At 42.6% G+C, this 23,695-nt stretch overlaps 1 protein-coding gene across 1 annotated transcript; it reads left to right on the top strand.

Moving 5' to 3' along the window:
* The first annotated feature begins 941 nt into the window (after positions 1-941).
* rbm6 (RNA binding motif protein 6) lies at positions 942-23,062 on the top strand. The gene is made up of 24 exons (XM_080728913.1): positions 942-1,038; positions 2,184-2,252; positions 2,888-4,409; positions 4,532-4,621; positions 5,097-5,166; positions 6,407-6,480; positions 9,526-9,600; positions 10,290-10,599; positions 12,074-12,231; positions 12,731-12,831; positions 12,926-12,995; positions 13,261-13,342; positions 13,693-13,751; positions 14,136-14,415; positions 14,822-14,919; positions 15,325-15,577; positions 15,789-16,072; positions 16,295-16,447; positions 16,823-16,891; positions 17,588-17,818; positions 18,028-18,102; positions 18,185-18,282; positions 19,673-19,724; positions 20,922-23,062. The coding sequence occupies exons 2-24, from the start codon at positions 2,206-2,208 to the stop codon at positions 21,012-21,014; spliced, it is 4,344 nt and encodes a 1,447-aa protein (XP_080585039.1). The 5' UTR covers positions 942-1,038; positions 2,184-2,205; the 3' UTR covers positions 21,015-23,062.
* The last annotated feature ends 633 nt before the right edge of the window (positions 23,063-23,695 follow it).

Here is a 23,695-nt window from a genome sequence, read left to right as displayed (position 1 = left end):
TCTCTATTAAACCTAACGATAAAGGATGAATTCACCTGTTGTATTAGAGTGTCTGTTGTTATGAAATAAGTATCTGTAGGACATTTTAAGCGTTTGTTTTTTAGATCCATTTTCCAAGTTGTGCCACTAGGTGTCAGTGTGAGACCACGTTTTAGATTCGGTGCCATGGCATTGGTCAGAAATCTCATTGTTCCTACATTGCATTAGTCAGAATCTGATGTAGCCCCATATAGAACCTCACCCGTCGCTGCATACTGTTTAGCCCCATATACTAGACTAGAACCTCACCCGTCGCTGCATACAAGTAATCAGCGACGGGTGAGGTTCTATATGGGGCTAAATCTGATGATGTTAACCTGGTGAAAAATGCTATGCCTAAACCTAAACCTAACCCTAACCTCTTTAAAACCTAGCCTAACCCTAACCTCAGTAAAACTATGCCTAAAGTTTAGGCATAGTTTTACTGAGGTTGGGGTTAGGCTTAGGCTACGAATTTAGTTAGGGTTAGGATTTAGGGTTAGGTTTAGGCCCTAAACCTAACCCTAACTAAATTCGGACTAATGAGTATAGCCTACTACTCATTAGTCCAACATACTGTATTATTCATGTTTTACATTAAAGCACAGAGATTCACACTGCTTCTGCATTAACATTCCAGGTGGTCCCATTTGCAAAAACTCGGGTACAATAAGATTAGGGTTAAGTTTGGTTGTCGAAAAGATGACTAATAGAAATAGCGACACGCACACGCACACACACACACACACACACACACGCACACACACACACACACACACACACACACACACACACACACACACACACACACGAAAGCCTGGTGAGGCGAGGTTACACACACACACACACACACACACACACACACACACACACACACACACACACACACACACAGCGCAGATTTGGCCTCCATCTTTGTTTCCGGCTCCGCAGTTCCACACAGACAGACGCACAGACAGTATCGTATTCTGTTAAGAAGACTGAAAACCCTTCATCCTCCATAGTGGACTGTTAATAAAGGTTGGTGTTTCAATGTATATATTGCACTGTCCCAAGCTTGTTAAAAATATAGATATGAGATGATAATTATGATATTAATGCTATGACGCATGTTTTGGTTCGAGTAGTTAAACCTCTTTCCACATAGCTTTAGCTTATGTGGCTAACGCTAGCGCGTCACCTTCTTTCCATGGCCTAGATATAGGCTAGATATAGTTGGTAATAAATGAATAAACGTTACTGCAATAGTTCTTACTGCTATAATTGACACGGGATGGACAATCATGCCCACTTACCGGAATGTGGAGGTTTTATTGTCAATTATCAACAGGCCGGGTGGTTTGTAGGCTAACGTTAGCCTGCAGTGTTAAAAGCCTCATTTAGAACCATTGTGTCGCTTGGCAAAAAGAATAGACCTAAAAGCTAACACCAAGAGCTTCTTGGGGCACTTAAAGCACTGGTTCTCAAACGTGTTCAATTCAAGGACCCCCAAATTGATGCTTATTAGCCCGCGGACCCCCATTTGAAAAGATATACCAGGGAGTGGGACCCTCATACAAGAGAAGATTTTTACAGCTCTAGCAGTGCCTTACAACCTATGCTTACCATTTTAATCCCAGTTTGACATGCATTAGGCTACGGACCCCCATTTAATGGCATCTCGAGACCCCAATTTATAGTGTAAAGTCGATGTTAATTTAACTCGGACTGTACAAATGGAACCAAATGGACCCCTCAAGGACCCCTGGGTGTCCCCAGACCCTACTTTGAGAACCACTGACTTAAAGGAAGTTAAAGCTTGAGCCCTGCTTTATACTTCGTACTAGAATGATAATTCAGTAGCTGAAATGTCTGCAAGCTTGTAGATAAGCTATTTTCGTTTTTTTTTCTAGTGTACACATAACACTAGGTACCACTCCTAATGTTGAATTATAGGCTAGCCCATGGCTTCATTCGCCCATCTGTAAGACATCTTGTAAGACAGTCATATGTCATACTTTATGATAAGCAAAGCATATTTTATGTTCAGTTTAAATTATTGTAATAGTAATTATGTTACATTAAGGAGTTAATGGTTATTTCTTGGTCAAAAGGCCACATTTTAGATTTCTGTTCAGGTTTGGTATAAAACTGGGACATGCTTCTGAATGAAACTTTGCCACCAGATAAGACGCGTTTTGGAGGAAAATGTGGGATGGACCTGGACAAGGACCGCGAGGGGGGCCTCCCTTTCGGTAAGACAGTTGTACCTACTGATTGTGATTTGTGTTGCTTTACTGAACGCACTAGTTGTATATAAGGACTTCTATTTTTTGTTCATAGTAACAGGGACTATTACTTAAAGGGGCACTCCACCACTTTTCAACCTATGTTCATATAATTGGTCCTCACTCAAAAATAGTTTTTTTTTTTTTTTTTTTTTTTTCAGAGGAGGGCTGTGGGCAGGTCAGAAACCCACCGTCTTGTGACATCATCGATTGCCAATCCAGCTTATAGAAACTGCAGGCTTTCTATACCTGAAAAGTTGCAATTTTAAAGTGGAAGCCATTGTTCTCGCGATAATAAAAATATGAATATTTCTTTCAAAAATATTGATTAAAATTCTTTTTGGGAAAATGATGATGTCACAAGACGATGGATTCTGAACTTCCCACAGCTCTCCTAGGAGACTTGGACTGAGTAGAATTTTTTTTTGATATTTTATCATGAACATTAGTGAGGACCTATTATATGAAGACAGGTTGGAAAGTGGTGAACTACTCCTTTAAGTAATTGCATTTCCACTGGAGTGCAATGCTTGATTTTGCCTATTTTGTTGTCCGTGTTTCCTTGCCAAAGCTTAACTTGAAAGTATAAATGTTTGTTCTAGCGGCGACCATCGTGGAGAGATGTTTGCCGGCCGAGATGGTCCCATGCCCGATTTTAGAGGTAGAGACGGGATGAACATGGGTCCCAGGCCTCTGGATCTGCCACCTATGGACATGAGGAGGGGCGACGGTCCCCCCATGAGAGGACGTGACATGGAACAACGGGACATGCGAGGCAGAGATCAAAGCAGAGATTTCTTCGGACCCGATGGGGAGCGAGACCGAGACTTCAGTCTCCGGAGGCAATACGAAATGTCAATCAGAGACAAGCTGATGACTGCGCCTGGCTTCATGGGACCGGGCAGGAACTTGGCAGACATGGAAGAGAGAGGCATGCCACAGAGGGAGTCAATGGGCAGGTTAATGGACATGAGAGACAGAGAGATGTTTCACTACGACATGCCGGGCGGCAACAATCCCAACATGGACGGGAGGAGAGGATTTCCCTCGGAACCGATGGGAAGAAATGACGGGTTTAGGGACATGCGCGATAGGTCTCCGATGGGCAGGGACGACATCGATGGCTGTGACATGGACATGCCTTCACGTGAAAGGGGGATGATGGACTTTGACAGAAGAGGGGGGCCGCCGTTTAACGCAAGAGGAGGATTCGATTCCGATATGGACTTCAGAAATCGCCCAGGGCCTGAATTCAGAGGTAGGGACAGGTCTCCCGTAAGGTTCGGAAATGATGATCGTGCCCCGATGGAAAGGGGAAGGTCAGGCATGCCTCCAGATGTCGGTGGTCCGAACAGACCAGACTTCAGGGGCGGAGAAGGTGCACACCGAGATAGAGAATTCCTGCATTCAACAGACAGCCCCCCAATCGACCACTACAGAAGTGGTGAAGAGATGACCCTTGCGGAGGAATGGAAGAGCCGTCGCAAGGAGAAACCCCCCATCACGGATCTGTTTAAAGGTATGATTGAACCAAGCGTACCTCCAGGTTTTGGCAGAGAGAGTATTCTCGGAGCCCCGCCACCATTCAGCGACAGGGGACGGCAGCCTGCCGAGTTCCCTGGGAAAGATGCTGGCTTCCCCCTTGATCAGTTTGCCGCCAGGGATCTGCCACCCGTCGGCCTCAAAGCTCCACTCGACCTGCCGATCCCATTCCCGGAAATGGGTCATCCTGGTTTGCTTGGTAGAGCCCCTGACAGTAAGCTTTGGCTCGGAGAAGGGGACCCCAAGCAGATCCAAAACACAGCAAATCGTGATAGAAGGCCATCGCGATTTGATAATCCAGATAAGAACGAAAAAATCCAGGGACCTCCAAGTGAAGGCTTCAAAGGGCTGAAGGCTGTAGTGCATGATCAGCGACCTGATAGGGCTAAGATGGGGGCTGAACCTGAGTTCCAAAGTGGCAGCGCTGCAGAAGGGAGAGACCAGGACTACAGGGACATTGATTATAGAACAGGGTCAGTGAGAGCTTTCGATTACAAACATGAATCGTTTCAATCACCGGAGAAAGTCCTGAAAGAATCGAAACCTTTCCCACCACCGAAATTTAGTGATTCTGGTTCTAAGGTAAATGCCTTTTTTTTTCCTCCCCTCCTCCACCAGTTTGTGAAAGTAGTTCGCTCTTAGGAACCTCCTTGTGAACTTTTCATGCTTGATAACTGTTATTTGATTACAAATGTCCATTAAAGGATCAAGATTACAGGAGTGCGTCGGTGGAGGACCAGGTTTCCAATACAATATCCATTATTGGCATTCCAAAGACTGCTACAATGGAGCAGGTAAGAATGAGAAATGATCCCTGTTTTAGGCAATTCTAATTATTTGTTATATAATCAAATCAACGCCTAGGCCTGTCAAAAGTATTACATAATTAACTAATCGCAATTATATTTGCATAATCGTCAAATCGTTTCCATTTTGAAAAATGTCCATACATTTTTCAAAAATGGCAGAAATAGCAGATCTAAAAGCTTATTTCTGCTATTTTGTAAATTTTTGGGGATGTATAAAATTATTAAATGTGTCAGTGATTTCTTTGTATAGTTATTTGGCAATATCTGCCCTGTACAAAGTTCCTATATCCAATGCCAAAAAGACAATTAAATTGTTAATCACAATTGTAGGTGACAATTGTCAACTTAAATTTGAAATCGTTACATTCCTATTAAATAATAACATCCTGATTTGACAGGAGTTTTGGTTGACGCTGCCATGAGTCTTGTATCTTTTGTTCGTGTTTTTATTTTTTACCAGATTCTTGGTGCCTTTGCTGTTCGTGATGGTGTGCCAATGCAGGGGATGAAAATCAAAAGTGTTGTGCCAGGTGAGAAACGGGTTGCTTTGTGGAACTGTTCAGGGCAATCGATCGCCCTCATACCCTACGATATATTTCGCTATTACGACATTCGAAACTTCGCACTACTCTTCTCTTCTCGAGCTTCTTTGTTGCCTTTGGTTTTTCTGGGTCTTGTGAAAATCATGCTGTAAGAGAATTCTGTGTTCTGACGATCTAGGGACATTTATCAACAGTCCAAGAGGATTTCCTTAACATATCTGCCTTGGAGAGTGTATATTTTTGTTCACTGTCGCAAATGTTCTGTGACAAGTGACTCAACTCGTTGGGTCCTTCAGAGGTGTATAGCCCATTCTCTTTTGTTTTGTTATCCAAGTACCCCTTGTTTTATCCAAGTACCCCAGTGTTGATCTCATCGACAACATCCCTGGAACAGAGATGGTTTTGTTAGTGCTGTGCTTAGAACTCAAGTTGTTCATGTCGCTGATGGATTGATGGTACACACGCCAATACAATATGATGCCAAGCCCTTTGTCGAATGGTTTACCACATCAACCATTCCAGAGGCCATAAGTATTTGATTAATCTGTTCATTTAACATTAGATTAGTTCTCCTACTCTTCCTCTGCAAATTCATTTTATATGAATCACTATTCTATACTGTACTTTAGCTTATTCGCCTAGTTTTGTGATTCAGAGTTTCTGGGGTTGCTCTTGTCAACAGCTTCTTCCAGGATTGGAGAAACGTTGGGACTTAAGTTGATGCTGTACACTGACTGGCTGCTAGTGCTGGCTACAGAGCATCCATATATGTCGGTTACTACTGAACGATTGGTTAGGTGAAAAAAAGGACACAGAAAACGGTTAACGAGAACGCAATTTCGCACTGAATACTGGAGTGGTAAAGAAATAGCCATTCAGTCTTAATATCTGGCAGTAATTAAAGTCTCCATATGCAGCCTGCACGTTGTGCTAACATGCATCCTTTAAGTCTGTCTGGAATATCTTCCTTTTAAAGACATCTTTAACACATCCTGTCAAACAAATGTCAATGTACTGAATGTACTGAAGGCAGGTGAAGAAATAAGTATGATATGTATCATGTGAGTTGTTTAAAAAAAAAGTATGTGTGTCAAAAGGTGTACAGAAATGCTGACTGTTACATCGATGTGTTCACGAACTGTTTTTTATGTTTGTTTTTTTACTGGGTGACTGTCCTTACTGGCATTGACTAACAAAAACCCATCTGTATTTCAAATGCTGTCCCCAGGTTACAGCTACGATACGGCCTATGTGGAGTTTTTAAACCTCGATGATGCAGTCCACTTCATGGAGTCGAACAAGGTGGCCCATTCTCGTCACTCTACGAAGGCTGTCTCTCCCACCAGGATTTACGGGGGTTGACAGGGCTTTTCAGAGGAAGCGGGAGGGAGATGTGGGGGTTTGGGGGGCGAAGTGTTTATTAGGCTTGGGCGGTATCTGTCTTTTCATAACTACATAGTAGGGGTGCACCGATAAGGAAATTCTTGACCGATACCGATGTTTAAAATGACAATTTAGCCGACAACCGATTCCGTTACAGATATTTGTTTATATATTTATTTCCCCCTTTTGTGCCAGGGAAACAAATACATCTTCATTATAAGAAATAACTGTTCAGAATCTACAGCTTGGTAGGCTGCAGATAACAAATATACCAACATAGCGCGAATGTACGCTTATCAACAACAGATAAATATCGGCTACTGCCATCGGTTAATATCAGTTTTATTTGCCGATAGCGATAATGACCGAAATGGCAAATGTCGACGGATACCAATATCTGGGGCGATACCGATGGTGCATCCCTACCCGATACTTCACCAGGTATATAGTTTAAGACGCTATTTGTGTAAAATAAAAGTTAAAAAACAAACACAAGCTTACTTGGAAAGCTGCTTGTGATGGCAATCGTTGTATTATATGCCGACGAGGCTTGCCAATGCATCAGTGGGAAGAACGGAGGTGTGTGGGTGGTGGTGACAGACTGAGTTTAATAAAAATCATGTGGCTAATAAGCTGCTTTTGTAGTTGAAAAAAGTCATCTCTATACAGTTCTATAGCCTATTATGGCATAGGAGTGTCTGTATTTTTTATGGTATTGAAAATCATACCATGGGGATTTCTTAGTACCCTGGTGTGCCGTACCGCCCAAGCTTATGATCATGTTTACTGGGCTTGCATTAGCCATGGGGGTGGAGATTATCACTTGACAATCCCGACCGCAGTATTTTGAAAGTAAACAGTTGCCACACCGTTGTTTAAAAAAATGTATTCAGTGACTTATCCAGTAAATCATGAGAGTACTTCATGTTACTTGGGTAGCATCTAAGATGAGGTTTAAAGATACAATATTTTACTTTTACCCTGAAAGACACAGATCTTCGCACCTTCTATGTCTAGCCTTTAAGCTTTTGTAATGTAGCAGAATTCAGAAGGAATCTAATCAGATATGGACACACTTCAAACATTGCATACATCCCCACCTCCAGCTCAGAAGTCGGTCGCTTTGTCACACTGACGGTGTATTGTAACAAAAAGGTAATTCCGGACACTTTTCATGTGTTGTGACTTGGTGTTTGTTCTTTAGAGGACAAGATAGAATTTCCAGCATTTTTTACTCTGCACCGCATGGTAACATTTTGCCACCCTGTTTCTTTTGTTTTTGTTCTCTCCCTGTGGCCTTGGGAATACCTGTAAATTGCAATACTTTAGTTTCTGGTGCCTTGTAGCTGTTGCACTCGGAGTTTAGGTTTAAAGCGCAATCGTGGCTGGTTCATCTACATTACGAGCTGAGATAACCCTTTTGTAGTGCAAGAAGTCAAACACTTTATATAGTACTTCAGTTGATAGGTTGTGGTTGATAGAATTGTGGTACTACTTTTCTTCATTGTGCATCCTCAAGCTTCATTTCTTCAGAAGGCTTTGGTCCATAATGTTCTGCTTCTGTCCTTATGTGGAAACATTCTTGGCCTGTTCACGCTCTTTTTCATTGGTCTGTGACCTCTTCTTCTTGAACAATGATATACCCTCTGGGTAGTAATCTCAACTACGTGGTCTATGTTGTCAGAAGATCCTCAGCTTTCAATGGTATGCTTTGTGTAAGTTTCTGACTTCTGGAATTTTCATCTTGATTCAATGGAAGCGCTCTTCGATCAGGTTGTTTTTCGAGTATTTTGCACATACACTACGTGAAATTTGTCCTCTGCATTTACCCATCCTAACTATTAGGAGTATTGGCTGTCATTAATATGGCACCCGAGCGGAGCAGTTGGGGCTAACTATGTTTCTCAGTGGCACTTAGACACAGACTGGGTGGGTGAACCGGTGACACATTCGCATACGGCCTCTCTCGACCCACTCGGCTACGGTCCAGGAGAACTCTTGAGATCTCTGCATATATATTTTTATTTCATTTTAGGGATTAGTCTATCAGATGTTCATTGGGATGACCTCGGCTTTTGCTGACTATGCAGATGCTGCGATTTATTTAGCACTTAGCACTGCGGTTTCCATTGGTAGAGAGGTTCACTGCAAATGATACCCTTGATGGTGTGTGCTCTGCAAACCGATAGCTCTACATAAATCTTAAGATGCCATCAACACCTGTAACTGCAATTTTTGTTTTATTTAAATCCATTACGATATTGGATTAAAAGCTATTTAGGTGGTAAACTATAAAGAACCTTTTCGTGAGTGATTTTTGTGGTAATTTCCAAATGCATTTATACATGGCTAGATCTGTTCCTTTTCACCCTCCACAGTGGCTTCTTGCAAACAAACTGATATATGAAAACAAGTGCTGTGGAGGTTGTTTTTGTTTGTTTTTCGTCATCTTTGACATTGAACATCTTAGGCATAAAGTCTATTCACACAGTGTGAATTTGACTTTGTCTTTGTCTGCCAAGTATGTACTGACTTTTACTCGGAAACGGTCTTTGAAGCAACACGTTATGCTTTGGCATACGCTGTAGTTTAGTTTTCTCAACATTACCACAGTTGCACGTTTGCAGTCCTTATTGACGGTTGAATTTTGTTTATTTTGTAATGGCAACACAGCTCTTGTCATTTTGGTTATAATTTCCTCGTTATCAGATGCGTAATATTTAATTTCCTTGGAAATATTTAATTTCCTTGGAAAAGGAGTTTACTGTAGTAGATCCTCGCGGGATCTGTCCTGTTTTGTGCACACTGCACACACACACACCTGGCTGTCCTTGTCACCCTCAACACTGAGGTAGAAGGCCGTACCTGCCACAGTGCATGTTGGGAGTCATTTGACATGTTCTTTAGATGTCAGTCAGTTGTGCTGCCCATTGATGAACTGACTGTGACTGTTTTTACTTTCAGGGCTCCCTCAAGGTTGGTGCTAAAACTGCCTCCATGAAATACGTCCAGCCAGACAAGAGTGAGAGAGATCTGCATGTGAGTGACACAGCTTTATCTCTGCCATCATTTTCATTCATCCTTTTTACTGCTGTGGTTTGCTAAGTGGGTGGCTGAGGGGTCCTTGAAGGGGTTCCAGGGGGTCCCCACCAAAATGGGAAAACCTTTAACCACATTATTTTGTACTGATTTACAAGATTGCAACGAGTCGCATTGTGGTGCGTTGTGAAGTTGTAGATCGGCAATGTTCAAATGTTTTTTTAAATGACAAAAGCTTGTATCCACCTGTTTCCGCGAGAATTTACTGTAGCATTATTTGCGGGACACTTCCGGAGAACAGCAGACATACAAGCTCACGTCGCGTCGCAGATGCAACCGTTGTGAGCTTGTAGATCACTCTCGGCTGCGGTGCCGGAAGCTGCCTGCACATTCTGCGCAATGCACGATGGGATGTTGGAAAGTTGTGGATATAGGCTATTAAAAAAAGAATAATCTGAAAATCTGTAAAGGTGGGGGGAGTGGAATATTTTAAAAGAAGAAGCACAAATCTTTTATGAGTGTCCTTGGCACAACATCAAGATGGATGGGGGCTTTGCAGCCAAATACATATCAAATACATATCAATTGGGGCGGCACCCTTGGCATGAAAACGTTTGTGAACCACTGTTTTACTGCATTTCATGAATTATCAAGTCTTGATCCCTTTTTTTTATCCTTTTATCATTCAGGCGTCCCTTCCCCAAGTCCCAGAGGCCCTGTTGCCCGGTCCAGGGGAGCTCTTGGACAGTTCCCAGAACAACAACGTGAACGGCTCCTCCCAGCAGGCCAAAGACCTGCTGGGGGAGCCTCTGCTGGATCCCCTGGCCCAGTGGCAGAGGAACTGTGACCTGACCCCCGAGGCCTGGCAGCAGCAGGTGGACCAGCAGCTCAAGCAGCAAGAAGCCGAGCTGCAGGCCGAGTCCTGGGCCGGCCGCGCCAACCCGCCGCGCCACGGCCCGCCCCCCACCCACGGCGACCCCATCTTCAAAGAGAGCAAGAGTGAGTTTAATTTAACACCCATTTAGGCCTAGAATTATTGAATGCTTTAGCTATTTGAAAAATAGCAGATATACAAGCTCACAGCCGCGCTGCGAGCTTGTAGATCTGCTATTTTTGAAAAAGTCTTGAAAATGTGTGCAAATCTTTGAATATATGTATTTTCAAAGTGAACGTTTGTAACTCAAATTTTGCTTCTGGATGATCCCTGGAACTAAATATTTTGAGATGGGGGTCCGTGGCCAAATAAATATCATTTTGGGGGTCCTTCACATGAAAAGGTTTGAGAACCACTGACATAGTAGTCTCTCAAGAACAGACTAACTGAGCTCCAGTTAAGTGAAAAGGACCTTTTCTGCTAGCCAGATTGCTGACATAGAAACATAAAAAAACCTTAGAAGGATTCAAAAGACACTTATAGAATCGGGTCAAAATTCTAATTTTCACGATTTTTCAAAAATAGCAGATCTATAAGCTCGCAGCGTGGCACTCGGTGCCGCGCTGTGAGCTTGTACAGTATATCTGCTATTTTTCAATAGTTAAAGCATAAAATAATGATACACAATAATGTGTACCCGTTCTAAATGGCTTCCAACCTGGTATCCTTATTTTGGGCATACTGGTGGCATCATTGGTAAACATATTTGATAATGTTCCTGTGTTGGGCATGTCATTATAGGGAAAACCTTTAGGAAACGACCCTGTTTTGGCATGTCATTTATAGACAAAGCATTTTCAAAAAATAGCTGATCCACAAGCTCTCGACTTGTTAGTTAGACAAGTTATGACCTATTTGTGTATTTGGGGACTCCAGAACTCGATTAGATTCGATCAACGCGTGTGCTTGTAGATCTGCTAAATGCATTTTCACTGCGCAACACCAACATATGACCCATACTTGATGAATTTATTGGGCCTAGGGCCATAACGATGCCCAAAATGGGGACTGGTATTGACGTAGAAATCCTACTTAATTTATGGACTCCACAGCAGAATTGAAACTCTCAAAGGATCAGCAAAACCTTGACTCAGAAACGATGTTAAAAGATAATAGAAAACATTTATTTACAGCGCTGTAACAGTCATACAACATACACATACATCCTTCACCAACGACAGACAAGACTGCCTTGCCCTCCCTCTCACAGTTCATTATTTCATCTGCTAAAACAAAAACATCTATTCCTTTTCTTTCCCTAGCTCATTAAACGCCAAGAACGTATCTCTTTCTCACAGCCATAAAACAAGGAGCCACTGACTGGCTGCCAGCTGTGACCTTCCATGCTATACTCCCTACTTTCTGACCTCATCTACAAATGGTTCTCAGGACTCAAACTAGCAAATGTATTCACTACTAACCAATATACCATAATAATATAATTGCACCTCATCAGTATCCACTGATGTTTTTGTCAGTGTCATGAACTGTAATTGAGGCAAGTGGACTTAAGTCACCTTTTCCTCCTTTACTTAACAGCCATGATACTGAAGAACGTGAAGCCCACCACCACGGTGGAGACCATCCTCAAAGCCCTTGACCCCTTCGCATATCTGGACGAGCGGAACGTTCGTCTGGTCAAGGGCAAGACGCCTGGCGCCAAATGCTTCTGCTTCGTAGACATGGACTCCCACGAGGTATTTGCATCACAAGCACTCGGTTAACGCTGCTATTCAACAGTGGTGGGGGAAAAGTAGTCACATTTCCTAAGTGAAAGTATCAATACTGCAACATGCAAATACTTTGTTACGAGTAAATGTCTGGAATTCGAAAAATATACTTGAGAGTACAAAAGTATTGGTGTCAAAATGTTATCTTTGACACCAATACTTGTACCAAAAGTAGAACTACTCATTGTGCACAATGTCCCATTTCACAAGTTTTAAGAACGTAAACATATTTTGATATTTTGAAAATAGCTGATCTACAAGTCAACGCGTTGTGAGCTTGTAGATCGTCCAGTTTCAAATGACCGAAATGTATATAGATTTTTGTAATAATAATAAAAATCTACAAAGTACTAAAGTTGTCAAATAATTGTTGTGGAGTAAAAGTACAATATTTGTCTCTGAGATGTAGTGGATTAGAAATGAAAGTACAGAAAATTGGAAAAAATTGTTGATATTGTTTTTTTAGCAAGTGGTGCGTCTGGTAGAGCTGCTCACCAAACCACGGCCCCTCAACGTCGACGGTGTCAGAGTTTACGCTGAGGTTGCCAAACCACTGAAGAACCAAAAGTGAGTATTCCTCTCAGAATAATGTTGTGAAATAGTTTCTAGAAGTCCACCCAGTCATTCACGTAGTGATGGTTTCTCCCTGTCTTTATCCAAGCATCAAGCGAGAATCGGACAAACCATTCACGTCTCTTCTGGGCTACCCACCAGACGCCAATATGATGGAGGTAGGTCTGCGTCCCATTCTCTCCCTGCAAGTGTTCATTTTGACAGAAACCTTTTGATTTTAAGTCTTTTGAAAACTAATTTATTTAGTTTTGAGTCATATTTTAGTCATCTGAAATGTTTGTTTTAGTCTAGTTTTAGTCGACTAAATATCATAAGATTTTAGCATGGTGGGTTTGTATAAGAAGGGTGCATGTCTGATAAAATGAATATCTAATATCTAAATTGTAGTACTCGAACCCACTTTGCTTTGTTTTGTGATTTCAGCCGCCGCCGATTCCAGATCTCTCTCTGCAGTATTCACAACATCTGCAGCAGCAAGCACTTCATCCACCACCTGGCATGCAAGGTCAGATCTCCTCAAACATGGAATATCTTAGCCTCTTATATGCGTTCCATACAAGCAAAACAGCCTAACGGGTACAAATGAACTGTAGATGGTATCTGTGCAGCCACAACCCCTCCAACCAATCCCTGAAAGTTGTCATCCTTGCATTAGCATTGCTGTCTATGATTGACACAGATTATTTAACAATGTAATATGTAAAGTGCCGATACCTGCCAATTCCCTGTAATTAGTAGTTGTTGTTGTTGTTATTATTATTGATAAGTATGTATGGGCTTCAGACAAACTTAACATATTTACAAATGACTGGTGTGTAGTAGACACATGTCCTAACGCGTTATGTAATTCCACAGGTGATCCAATGGCTGGAAGTATGAACGCACCTCTATTACCAGGCCCCAACTATACCCAGGTGGGTGCTCTGAAGTTCAATGCAAAAACTAACCAGTGTCTGCCCTGCTATAGTTGATTACATGGAGCATTTGAAGTGGTCAAACTAGCAATATGTCCAGAAGCATCTTCCATAAAACCCAAATGGCAAATGTTAATCTCAATCTGTGATGTCTTCACCTAGCTGGCAGCATGTGGAACAGCTAGGAACAGCAATATTACTAAAAAAAAATCATATTGTGTTAATTGTTTAGGAAACCGTGCTGGTGTGAACGGCTCCTTTCACACTGTTTCACCAATCGCACATTAGGACATGGCCACACAAAAATCATTCGGTTCCGAGATTCTATTTTGCTTTAATCCCTGTGATTGTTTAACACAACGTGTCCCCTGCCATTCACTCTAGGGAGTCGTCTATGGAGAGAGCCCTGCTGTGGAGCAGTCCTACCATCAGCCTCCCCCTGTGGAGCAGTCCTACCATCAGGCTCCCACTGTGGAGCAGTCCTACCATCAGGCTCCCACTGTGGACCAGTCATACCATCAGCCTCCCACTATGGACCAGTCATACCATCAGCCTCCCACTATGGACCAGTCATACCATCAGGCTGTGGCACCCACTATGTCTGGAGAAGCAGCAGCCGCAGGGATGACCTCCACAGGACATGGAATGGACGGTTACATCTGTGGTACGAAACAACAGAAGCACTCGAGCTCAGTGGCCTTGTAGTTGGTGTCTGCCCTGAGATGGGGAGGTCGGCGTTCGGTTCCACGCAGCGCCGGCGGCACGGGGGGGACGCCTGGGGCCCATCCCCCCTCACTCAGACAGCACGTCCCCATCAGTGAACCCGGCAAATACTCGAAAACAAAGGCGAAACACTAATTTGCATAGTGATCGCAACCTTAAGCTCACAGACGGCCCCACTAGCCATTGAGTCCTGCCGCCAGGCCTGGTTCCACGGCCAAGTCATACCAAAGAAAAAAAATTCTTGGTTCTCACGTCAATCATCATAAGGCTGTTTTTTAATGAAAGAGTGCATTGCTGTTTTTCGCTGATGTTTGTAACTGCATACCCATTTTTTTGTCCCTCCATAGGCTCTGAGACTCCAGACATGTCGGGCTACCTCTATGACGGTACATCCGGCTTCTTCTACGACCCCCAGACCACTCTGTATTACGACCCCAACTCTAGGGTGAGAATATCTGACAAACCGGTTACACTGACCATATTCACACGGTGTCCATTTTGCTCTTCTTGTGTCATACTCTGCTCCAGGGGTGCAACAGTCATTTTTTTTTCATTTCATTTCAACCTTTACAATTATACAATGATGCAAAGATGAAAAACAAATCATGACGACAAAAGTAAAAGGCATGATAATTGACGAAAAAGAAGAATCTCGGCTTTAAGTGGCTAAATAGACTAATTGATTTAGTAGATTATAATATCAAATAGGATTTGTGTCCATATTAAAAAAAAAAAAACTTCTCAATTATTTGATAAAGCAATCGATGGCTAGTTGCAGCCCTGCTCTGTTCGCTCACTCTCATCATGCCTCTTGTCTGTTTTGGTTTTGTTTTGTGCTGTGCATGTGTAGTATTTCTACAACTCCCAGACTCAGGAGTACTTGTACTGGGACGGAATGACCAAGACCTACATCCCCGTACCGAGCGGTGGCTCGACAGCGGAGACCGCGGCCACCCAGCAGCCTCTGGCCTTAAGCGCTGAGGTCCAGGCCATCCTGGCCAACCCGGCCGCAGACGCTCCCCTGGAGATGAAGAAGCCCGCAGAGCCCATGCCGGTGCTCCCGGCCCCTACCGCTTTACCGATTGCTTTACCTCCCCTCATCGGTAGGCATGTCACGGTTATTACATGATCGCCCGGTCGCAGTTACTTGAGATAGTCTTGTAATCATTTTAGCATAATTCTTACAGATGTCACAGATGAAAGTATCACGTTATTAAATGAATTATTTGTTGTCACTGCCTAGTGCAATTCTTGTTTGCAAAACCTAAAAAGCAAACAGAAATGTAATTGTGATTCATGTGTTCGAATGTCCAGTGCCAGCCGTCGCTCCTGAAGTCCAGCCCCCGGCCCCAGAAGTTGCTCCTGCTGCTGCTGCTTCTTCTGCTGCTCCTGCTGCTGCTTCACCTGCTGCCCCTCCTGCTGCTGCTGCTGCTTCTACTGCTGCTGCTGCTGCTGCTGCCGTCCCCGTCACCCCCACCCCCACCCCCACACCCCCAGAGCCTGCCCCGGCCCCCGCACTAACACCCGAGAGGAGAGAGGACGATGACTCCAAAAAGGACAACAAAGAAGAAAAGCCCAGAAGTCTTGCTGCTGTCAAGGTAGCTCTTTGAGCACTTAAAGCCTCATATACTGCAAAAAATAGCTGCTCTACAAGCTCACAATGCTTCGCGTCAGATGTGTTTTTGATTGTAGAATTTGCTATTTTCGAATATATTTGACATTTTGTGAAAATGTCAGGCCATTTGGCCCCTTGAAGTGGGGTCCTGACGTCTTTATTTGCCCCCCCAAAAAAGTGGTCGGTTAATTATTTTCTGTCTTAGATCATGAAAGACATGGAACGCTGGGCAAAGATCCAGAACCGTCAGAAGGACGCCGTCCGATCGCCGTCCCCCGTCGTCCTGAAGCCTGGGCAAGACGACAAGAGGACCCCCTCCAAGGCAGCTGATGCAGGGTTCGCCATCTTTGCCAAGGCGGTGAGGTCTTCCTACATGTCCAAATCATTTTATTAATATTATTATTATTATTACTTTTCCCGAGATATCTCGTGAATGGCACTACAGATACTCGAGTACATTTCGCGAGATATCTCAGGAATGGCACTAGATGAGTTAGTAACACGGCTAATACACCTGTGTCATTACTTTACCACAGCAACCAGCACAGCTAAATTGACGATGTTCGAATACGCTCACAAATCTGAACGGATCAAATAGCAGATCTACAAGCTCACAATGCGTCGCATTGTGAGGTTTTAGATCTGCTATTTGCAAGTGGACAGTCGGTCCTAAAGATCAGCAACCAATGTGCAATATTTTCTTTTGTGTAATCCTGTTTGTGTCCCTCTACAGGGTGCTGGAGATGATCTCTTCAAGAAGCCCCTTGCTCCTCCAAGCTCCAAGAAAGATGAGAAGGGAAAGGTGACGATCACATTATGATCAAGTAAAAAGAGATTGGCGGTCTGGAAAACAAGAACAGATTCATCTAATTTAAAGCTGTAATCCAGAACACAGCGTGGCTCTGCAAGAGGCTAGCCATTTGTCTGTCTAATCTTGCATAGCCTCGGAAACCCAGACTTCTTTTGGCGATCGGAAAAAAAAGAAGCCTGGGCGATCGCGTTATGATCACTGTAGTAGGAAGTGTAGAATTTCCCTAACCAATCAGAGTGCAGAGAGCGTCGCACCAAATGTGACGTCATGACGCAGCAGCGTTCTCTGCGCTGAGCAGAGGAGCAGAGGGGGTGGGGGAGGAGAACACATGCTATTGGCTGGAGACTTGTGGAGAGACTCGCCGCGCCCACCCATCTGCCTACACTAAACTGTCCGCGTTAGGTTAGAGTGAATCTTGCATACCTCTGGACCGATCAACACCAAACTTTATACGCACACTGCCATCAGGCCAAAGAAGTATTTGGGTACCCCATAAATCACTTTTTGAAATGTATTTATTTATCCTTTATTTAACCAGGGTAAAACAAGATAGTCATCATACATATAGTGTAATCAAGACAACATTAGAACGAGCATAACATTTACAATATGTCTTAAATGGTTATACTGATCAATTCCAATGGGGGGGAATCCTAAATTGAAGGTGTGCTGTGCCTCCCTCCCTAGCGTCATATGGGCTCTCTGGGTCTGCTGGCCTCAGACTACGGTGCCGGCAGCGACGAGGAGGTGGAGGAGGAGAAACACGACGCTCCAAAGCCCTCCAAGAGCAATAAAAAGTCGGACGACAAGGACGACAAGCTGACGGACTGGAAGAAGATGGCCTGCCTGCTGTGTCGACGGCAGTTTCCCAACAAGGACGCACTCATCCGCCACCAGCAGCTCTCCGACCTGCATAAGGTTGAGCAGTGTTTCTCAAACTTTTACATTTCAGTCAGGGTCTCCCCTTAACTTTGACAGTATACAAATGGAACCAAATGGACCCTGACAGGTCCATTTAGTTTAAACAAAGCGCCACTACAACTAGTTGGGGAAAGGTTTTTACCCATTACAGACGGCTATCGGCTGTATGGATTCACATCTGACTGCTGCTGTGTCTTGTCTTACAGCAAAACATGGAGATCCACCTCAAGATCAAACGCTCCAAGAAGGAACTGGAGGCTTTAGAGAACCAGGAAAAAGAGGTAAGTGACCATAAAGAATGCTGATGAGAGCCATGCATCATGTTCATTGATTCACTGACTCACTGTGAAACATCCTCTGTAGCTGATAGCCAAGGATGCCATCAAGTCTCCTCCAGAGACAAAGAAAAGGAAACACCATCACCAGCAACACCAGCACAACACCTGGGCTGGAAGCTCCAAGTAGGTGAAATGAAGTCTCAGCTAGGGTTGGGATCCTTTAGGACAGTGGTTTTCAGCCTTTTTCATACCAAGGTCTGTTATTTATTCTGCATTTGAGCCACGGACCACCATTTGATGATATTTAGCCTAGGGGTGGGCGATATGGAAAAATACAATATCACGATATTTTCCCAAGCTGTATCACGATACACGATTTTATCACAATCATTTTTTCAAGTTGGTTTTCATGGTTATTTTTCAAGTTACTTGACAAAAACTAGACTCTCTGGGTTCCTTTTGGAAGGGGTTTCATTTGTATACTGTCAGAGTTAAGTGGAGACCCTTGACATTTTACATTTTGAGAACTACTGATTTAGACCAAAATGCAGGTTTAAATTGAATTCTCCAATGAATCTCTGTATTAACGATTAAACAGGATTTTTTACAAGGCTCCCATAATTGTATCACGATATATACGATACCTCTGAAAAGGCATATCGTGGAGACATTGTATCATCTCAACGATAATTATCACCATATCGCCCACCCCTAATTTAGCCTCTCGGATCCAAAACCTGGAATATTTTGTTATCGTTGGATAAGATTTTGTCCACAATTCTATGCTGTATTGATGTGGTACCATAGAGGGATAACAGGCAAACGTTGATCAAAAACTATTCGTCTACGTTCTCTAATGGTGTAGACCTCTTGTTAATTAAGTAATGCAGATGTTAAACAATAATTTAAATCTTGAGAGCATAAAATTAAACCAAATTGGTTTCATTTACGCTCTCAAGAGTTAAAGATCTATGAGGGAAGGGTCCATTTGGTTACCAACTAACCATCATTTAGCTGACCTAAGATTCACCTGGAATCTCCTCAAGGACCACAGGTGGTCCCCGGACCATTGATTGAGAGCCACTGCTTTAAGATTTTAACGATTCCGGTTCCTTAACAATATCAAAAACATACATCCTTGGTTCTGGTATAAAAGATAAATGAAAATAGTAATTGTAAGGAAGAAAGGAAAAAAAAGAAAACCCCTCACGATTAGAAGGCCAATATCATTCACCAGAACCAAGGACAGGTGATTTCAATAACCTGCTTAAAATGGAGGTTGAAGTTGCAATGGATTCGTATAGGAAATGAATATCAAATATCTAAATACTACATCAAGAAACTTAAAAATTTGTCTGGAGTTCTCACAAGTGTTGCATGTTTAAAAGTGAAATATCTCTTAAAAAAAGAGAAAAGTATCACAATGCTGCCTAATGCATATCAATTTGAGGAACCTTGAATTGAAAAAAGGTTCAGAATCACTACTTTAAAATGTTGTGCTCTTAACCAGCAACCACTGTTGATGAGCGTATAGTTGGCCCATGGTCGTAACATTCTTTTTGTCCACGCTCAGGGATAGCTTCAAGGGAAGCGAGAGGCCTGGTCTGGGTGCCGAACCTGTGGAGGTAGGTGTGAGAGGTTTTATGCAGCACAATGCCAGGGTTGGAAAAAGTTGTTTTAAAAATGTTTTACTAAAGTAAAAGTATATCTACTGCAATGTAGAAATACTCTGTTACAAATAATAGTGCGGAATTCAAAATGTACTTGAGTAAAAGTACTAAAGTATTGGCATGAAAATGTACCAAAAGTAAAAAATAGTCATTGTGCAGAATGTCCCTTTTCACACGTTTTCAACTGTATAAAATCTAAATCTAAATGTATTAGAATAATTTGGAAATGTAGAGCTACGAGCTCTGAGCTTGTAGATCGCTATTTTCAAAAGGCCGAAATGTATATAGGGCTGAAGTGGTTAATGTATGTTTTGTAATAATCATAAGTAACTAGTCACTAATGTTTTCACGTAATTGTAGTGAAGTAAAGGCACAATATTTGCCTCTGAGATGTAGTGAAGTAGAAGTATTGAAAATTGGAAATACTTAAGGAAAGTAAAAGTATGCTTCTTCAAGATTGTACCTAAGTACAGTACTTAGTAGTAAATGTACTCAGTTACTTTACACCAGTGGTTCTCAAAGTGGATTTTGGGTATTCTCTAGGTTCCTTTAGGGGGGTCTAAATCGACCCTTACAAGTCTGTAACTTTGACTGTGTACAACAGTGTTTCTCAACCTTTTTTCTGCATGGGCACACTTTTCATGTCCGAAGAATCCATGGGCACACCAACATAATACGAGGGTGTAAATATCGTCACTGTCGGGAAGAAACCTTGTTTCTCCAAGTTTCAAATTTGTACATTTATTCGCAAGTAAAGCCCTGCTTCATCATACAAGGCTGTCGCACAACAGTAGTGAAAACAGCAGATCTACAAGCACACAACGCCTCGCACCGCGAGGCGTTGTGTGCTTGTAGATCGGCTGTTTTAACTAGTTTAAATCATTTTAAAAATGATAAATACAATACTGGCGTTTCAAGCCGTTTCAAGGGGCACACTTGACCCTTCTCAGGGGCATACCAAAGGTCCCCAGGCACAGTGGTTGAGAAACACTGGTGTACAAATGGAACCACATCCATTTGGTGTCAGAGTTAAGGGGAGACCTTGAAATGTAAAGTTTGAGAACCACTGCTTTCCACCACTGCCTGCACATCTCCAAGTGTTGTTCATAATTAAAAGCTGCTCTCTGTGTGTTTTTCTCTCCCTCCCCACAGAGGAAAAAGAAAGAGCCTGTCGTGTGGGACCATGCCACTTACAAGCAAGCTGTTCGAAAAGCCATGTTTGCAAGGTTTAAGGAGCTGGAGTGACATGTCCCCACCATATGAGGCAGTGGCTATAGTGTCGCCCCTTTGTCTCTGAAGAGTTTATCCAGTGGTTCTCAACCAAAAGCATGATGTTCCATCCACTTGACCACTTTTTGCTGCCATGTTGGAAGTGGTCGGATGGGTTAGGCCACATGCATTTTCAGACCATGTTCAATCAAATCAATCGATTTTGTTCCAGCTTGGATCATATGAACTAACTTATCACAAAGAAAACTCATTTTTCAATGTTTTAAAGGGAAAAAAATAACGCCATGTCATTTGTTTTACATATATTTTTTTAAAATTATATTAATGTTGTATTATCAATTTATCATTCAAATCTTAATAGTGTTTTGCCAATTATTTGGGGGTCCACTTGCAAATGCCCTCACAGCCCCCCAGTGGTCTTTGGCCCATAGGTTGAGAATCACTGAGTTAACCGGAATGAGCTACCTGCCTTGGTGTCAGGAGTCCCCCAATCCCCTCACAAAGCTGCAAGCAACGTAGGAGTTTATCCCAACCTCTGTTGCTATTCCCTCTGTTGACAGCCCTGTCCTAGAGACAAAAAAGTTGAATCCGATTCTATTAAACAACGATAAACTGGCCAATAATGCACCTCTATGGACTTGTGTTATCCTCTTTGTCTCTGTAAAGCCTTTGTTTTAGAATAAATCACCCTTATTGTCTGTCAGTGGAAGGAATTGTAACATAGAAAAGAACAAACCATGTCTTTTCAAACTGATGTTATGTTAGATTTAATCAAAACCAACCGGCTTTTTGAACCATTTGTTTAGCAATTTTTTTTGCCATTCTTCTGTAGACGTGGAATAGGGTGTTTACATTTGAAGCAAAAAAAAGAAATCGAAACTTTTAAAAGTAAGGTTCGGGTACTGGGTAGCCTCTGTAAGTTGGCTTGCGGCTACTCCTCTCGCACACACACATGCACGCACTCTCTAACACACCCATACACACCTCTGACTGTGTTTACTGCCTTTCTGCCTTGGCCCGTTCATGTACTTGTTTTGAAATGAGGTTAACAGTAATGCGATGAGACAAAAGGCCTCGTTTCTTACCTGCAGTGGAGCTGCGAGCACTCGACTAGAGCAGTGGTTCTCAAAAGTAAGGTCCCATGGTGTCCTAAATGAGGAACCAAATCAACCCTTACAGGTCTCTGTAACTCTGAGTGTACAAATGGAACCAAATGCACCCGGATCCATTTGTTCACTCAAAGAATTATGGGGGCCTGTGGCATAATGCATACTAAATTGAGGGTCCTTGAAACTTAAAAAGGTTTGAACTAGAAAGAAGACTTAAGAAATCTGCAAAAATAGCAGGTCTAAAAGCTCACGTTGCAGCGTTTAGATCTGCTATGTTCTGGGGGTTTTAAGAAGCTATTTAGCAATATGTGGGGCCACAGTCAGGGGCTATGGCTGTCTGACGTCCCTTGGCATGAAACAGTATTGCGAACCACTGGTCTAGGGAGCTGTCATCGCTATGTTTTACGGTTGTGTCGATGGTTCTTTAACTCTGAACAGTTTATTTTTCTGCTCCTATTATTATTTTCAGTTTGACTGATGTACAGTGTTGTGATGAGTGTCCAAAACCTGTTGTGAGGACGTTATTCTGTTTTTGTTTAGTTTCTTTGTATTGTATGTTCACAAGCTCGCTGCTTGGTTTAAATTTGTTTTAACACAGGATTTTCTTTTTTGTTCTTGTTTTTTTTTTTTTTTACATGGACTATTAGCTTCGTATTGATTGAAGTTGGTATTATATGTACCCATGTTTATGTACAAAGAAGCGATTCATAGTGGACTTGCATAACATGGCATGTTTTTCCCCAAACCCTTTTTGCAAGGATTAACACAATGCTCTGTGTTATGAGTGCTCAATGTCGCTGTCTTTACAGGGAAGTCCCCCTGTGCAGTTTCTTCTTATCGCCACTGGGTGGCAGCAAGACCCTTTTTATGTTCATATACCTGGAAAAAAACCATGATGTTGTGACCTCTTAGTTAATGTCTGACAATAAAGAAGTGAAATACTTACACACTGAATATGTCCACTTGGATCTTTTCTATCAATGGACTAAATTAACATCCCCCCTCCCCCCCGTTATGTGGCAAGTAATAAGTCTCCAAAGATAAAAAACAAAACAAAAACATTGTCGGTAAAGGATGATGATCTTGCCAATGTGAGTCATGCATGGTCTACGTTTCAAACACTGACTGCAAATCTCCTTTGAACGTCTAACTGTAAAAGTAATTAAATTAATCCCCTCAGGCGACTTGAGTTGATTTTGAAGCATGGTGTGGTCAGATTGAAGCCCCAGATGAGATCCTTACACTGTTTTTTTGTGTTGTAAGTAGGGGATTATCAGAATTGTCTCTGACACAGTTCTCTGAGAGCATGGTAACAAGATCTATTCTCCTATCCCGAACACCAGGAACCCTTCAGGGCAGCGTTCTCCAACCTGTGGTCTAGACTATAGGGCAGGCGTCCAAAGATCATGATCAAGATCAATCCTTTTTTCATAAAGGGAGGTGATGACTAAATTTTTACTTCATTCGGACGTTCCTGCACCACCAGTTGTCTGCTTGACTGTCTGAACTAGTTGGAAAAGCCTGCCCAAATGCATGTTTTTCTTTCCCAACATCTGAAGAAGCGAGTGTTGACCTTGAGGCCTAGTC

This window comes from Nannobrachium achirus (assembly GCF_963921795.1).
Source record: "Nannobrachium achirus genome assembly, chromosome: 6".
Classification (NCBI taxonomy): Eukaryota; Metazoa; Chordata; class Actinopteri; order Myctophiformes; family Myctophidae; genus Nannobrachium; species Nannobrachium achirus.
This window is presented reverse-complemented; position numbering and strand designations above follow the sequence as displayed.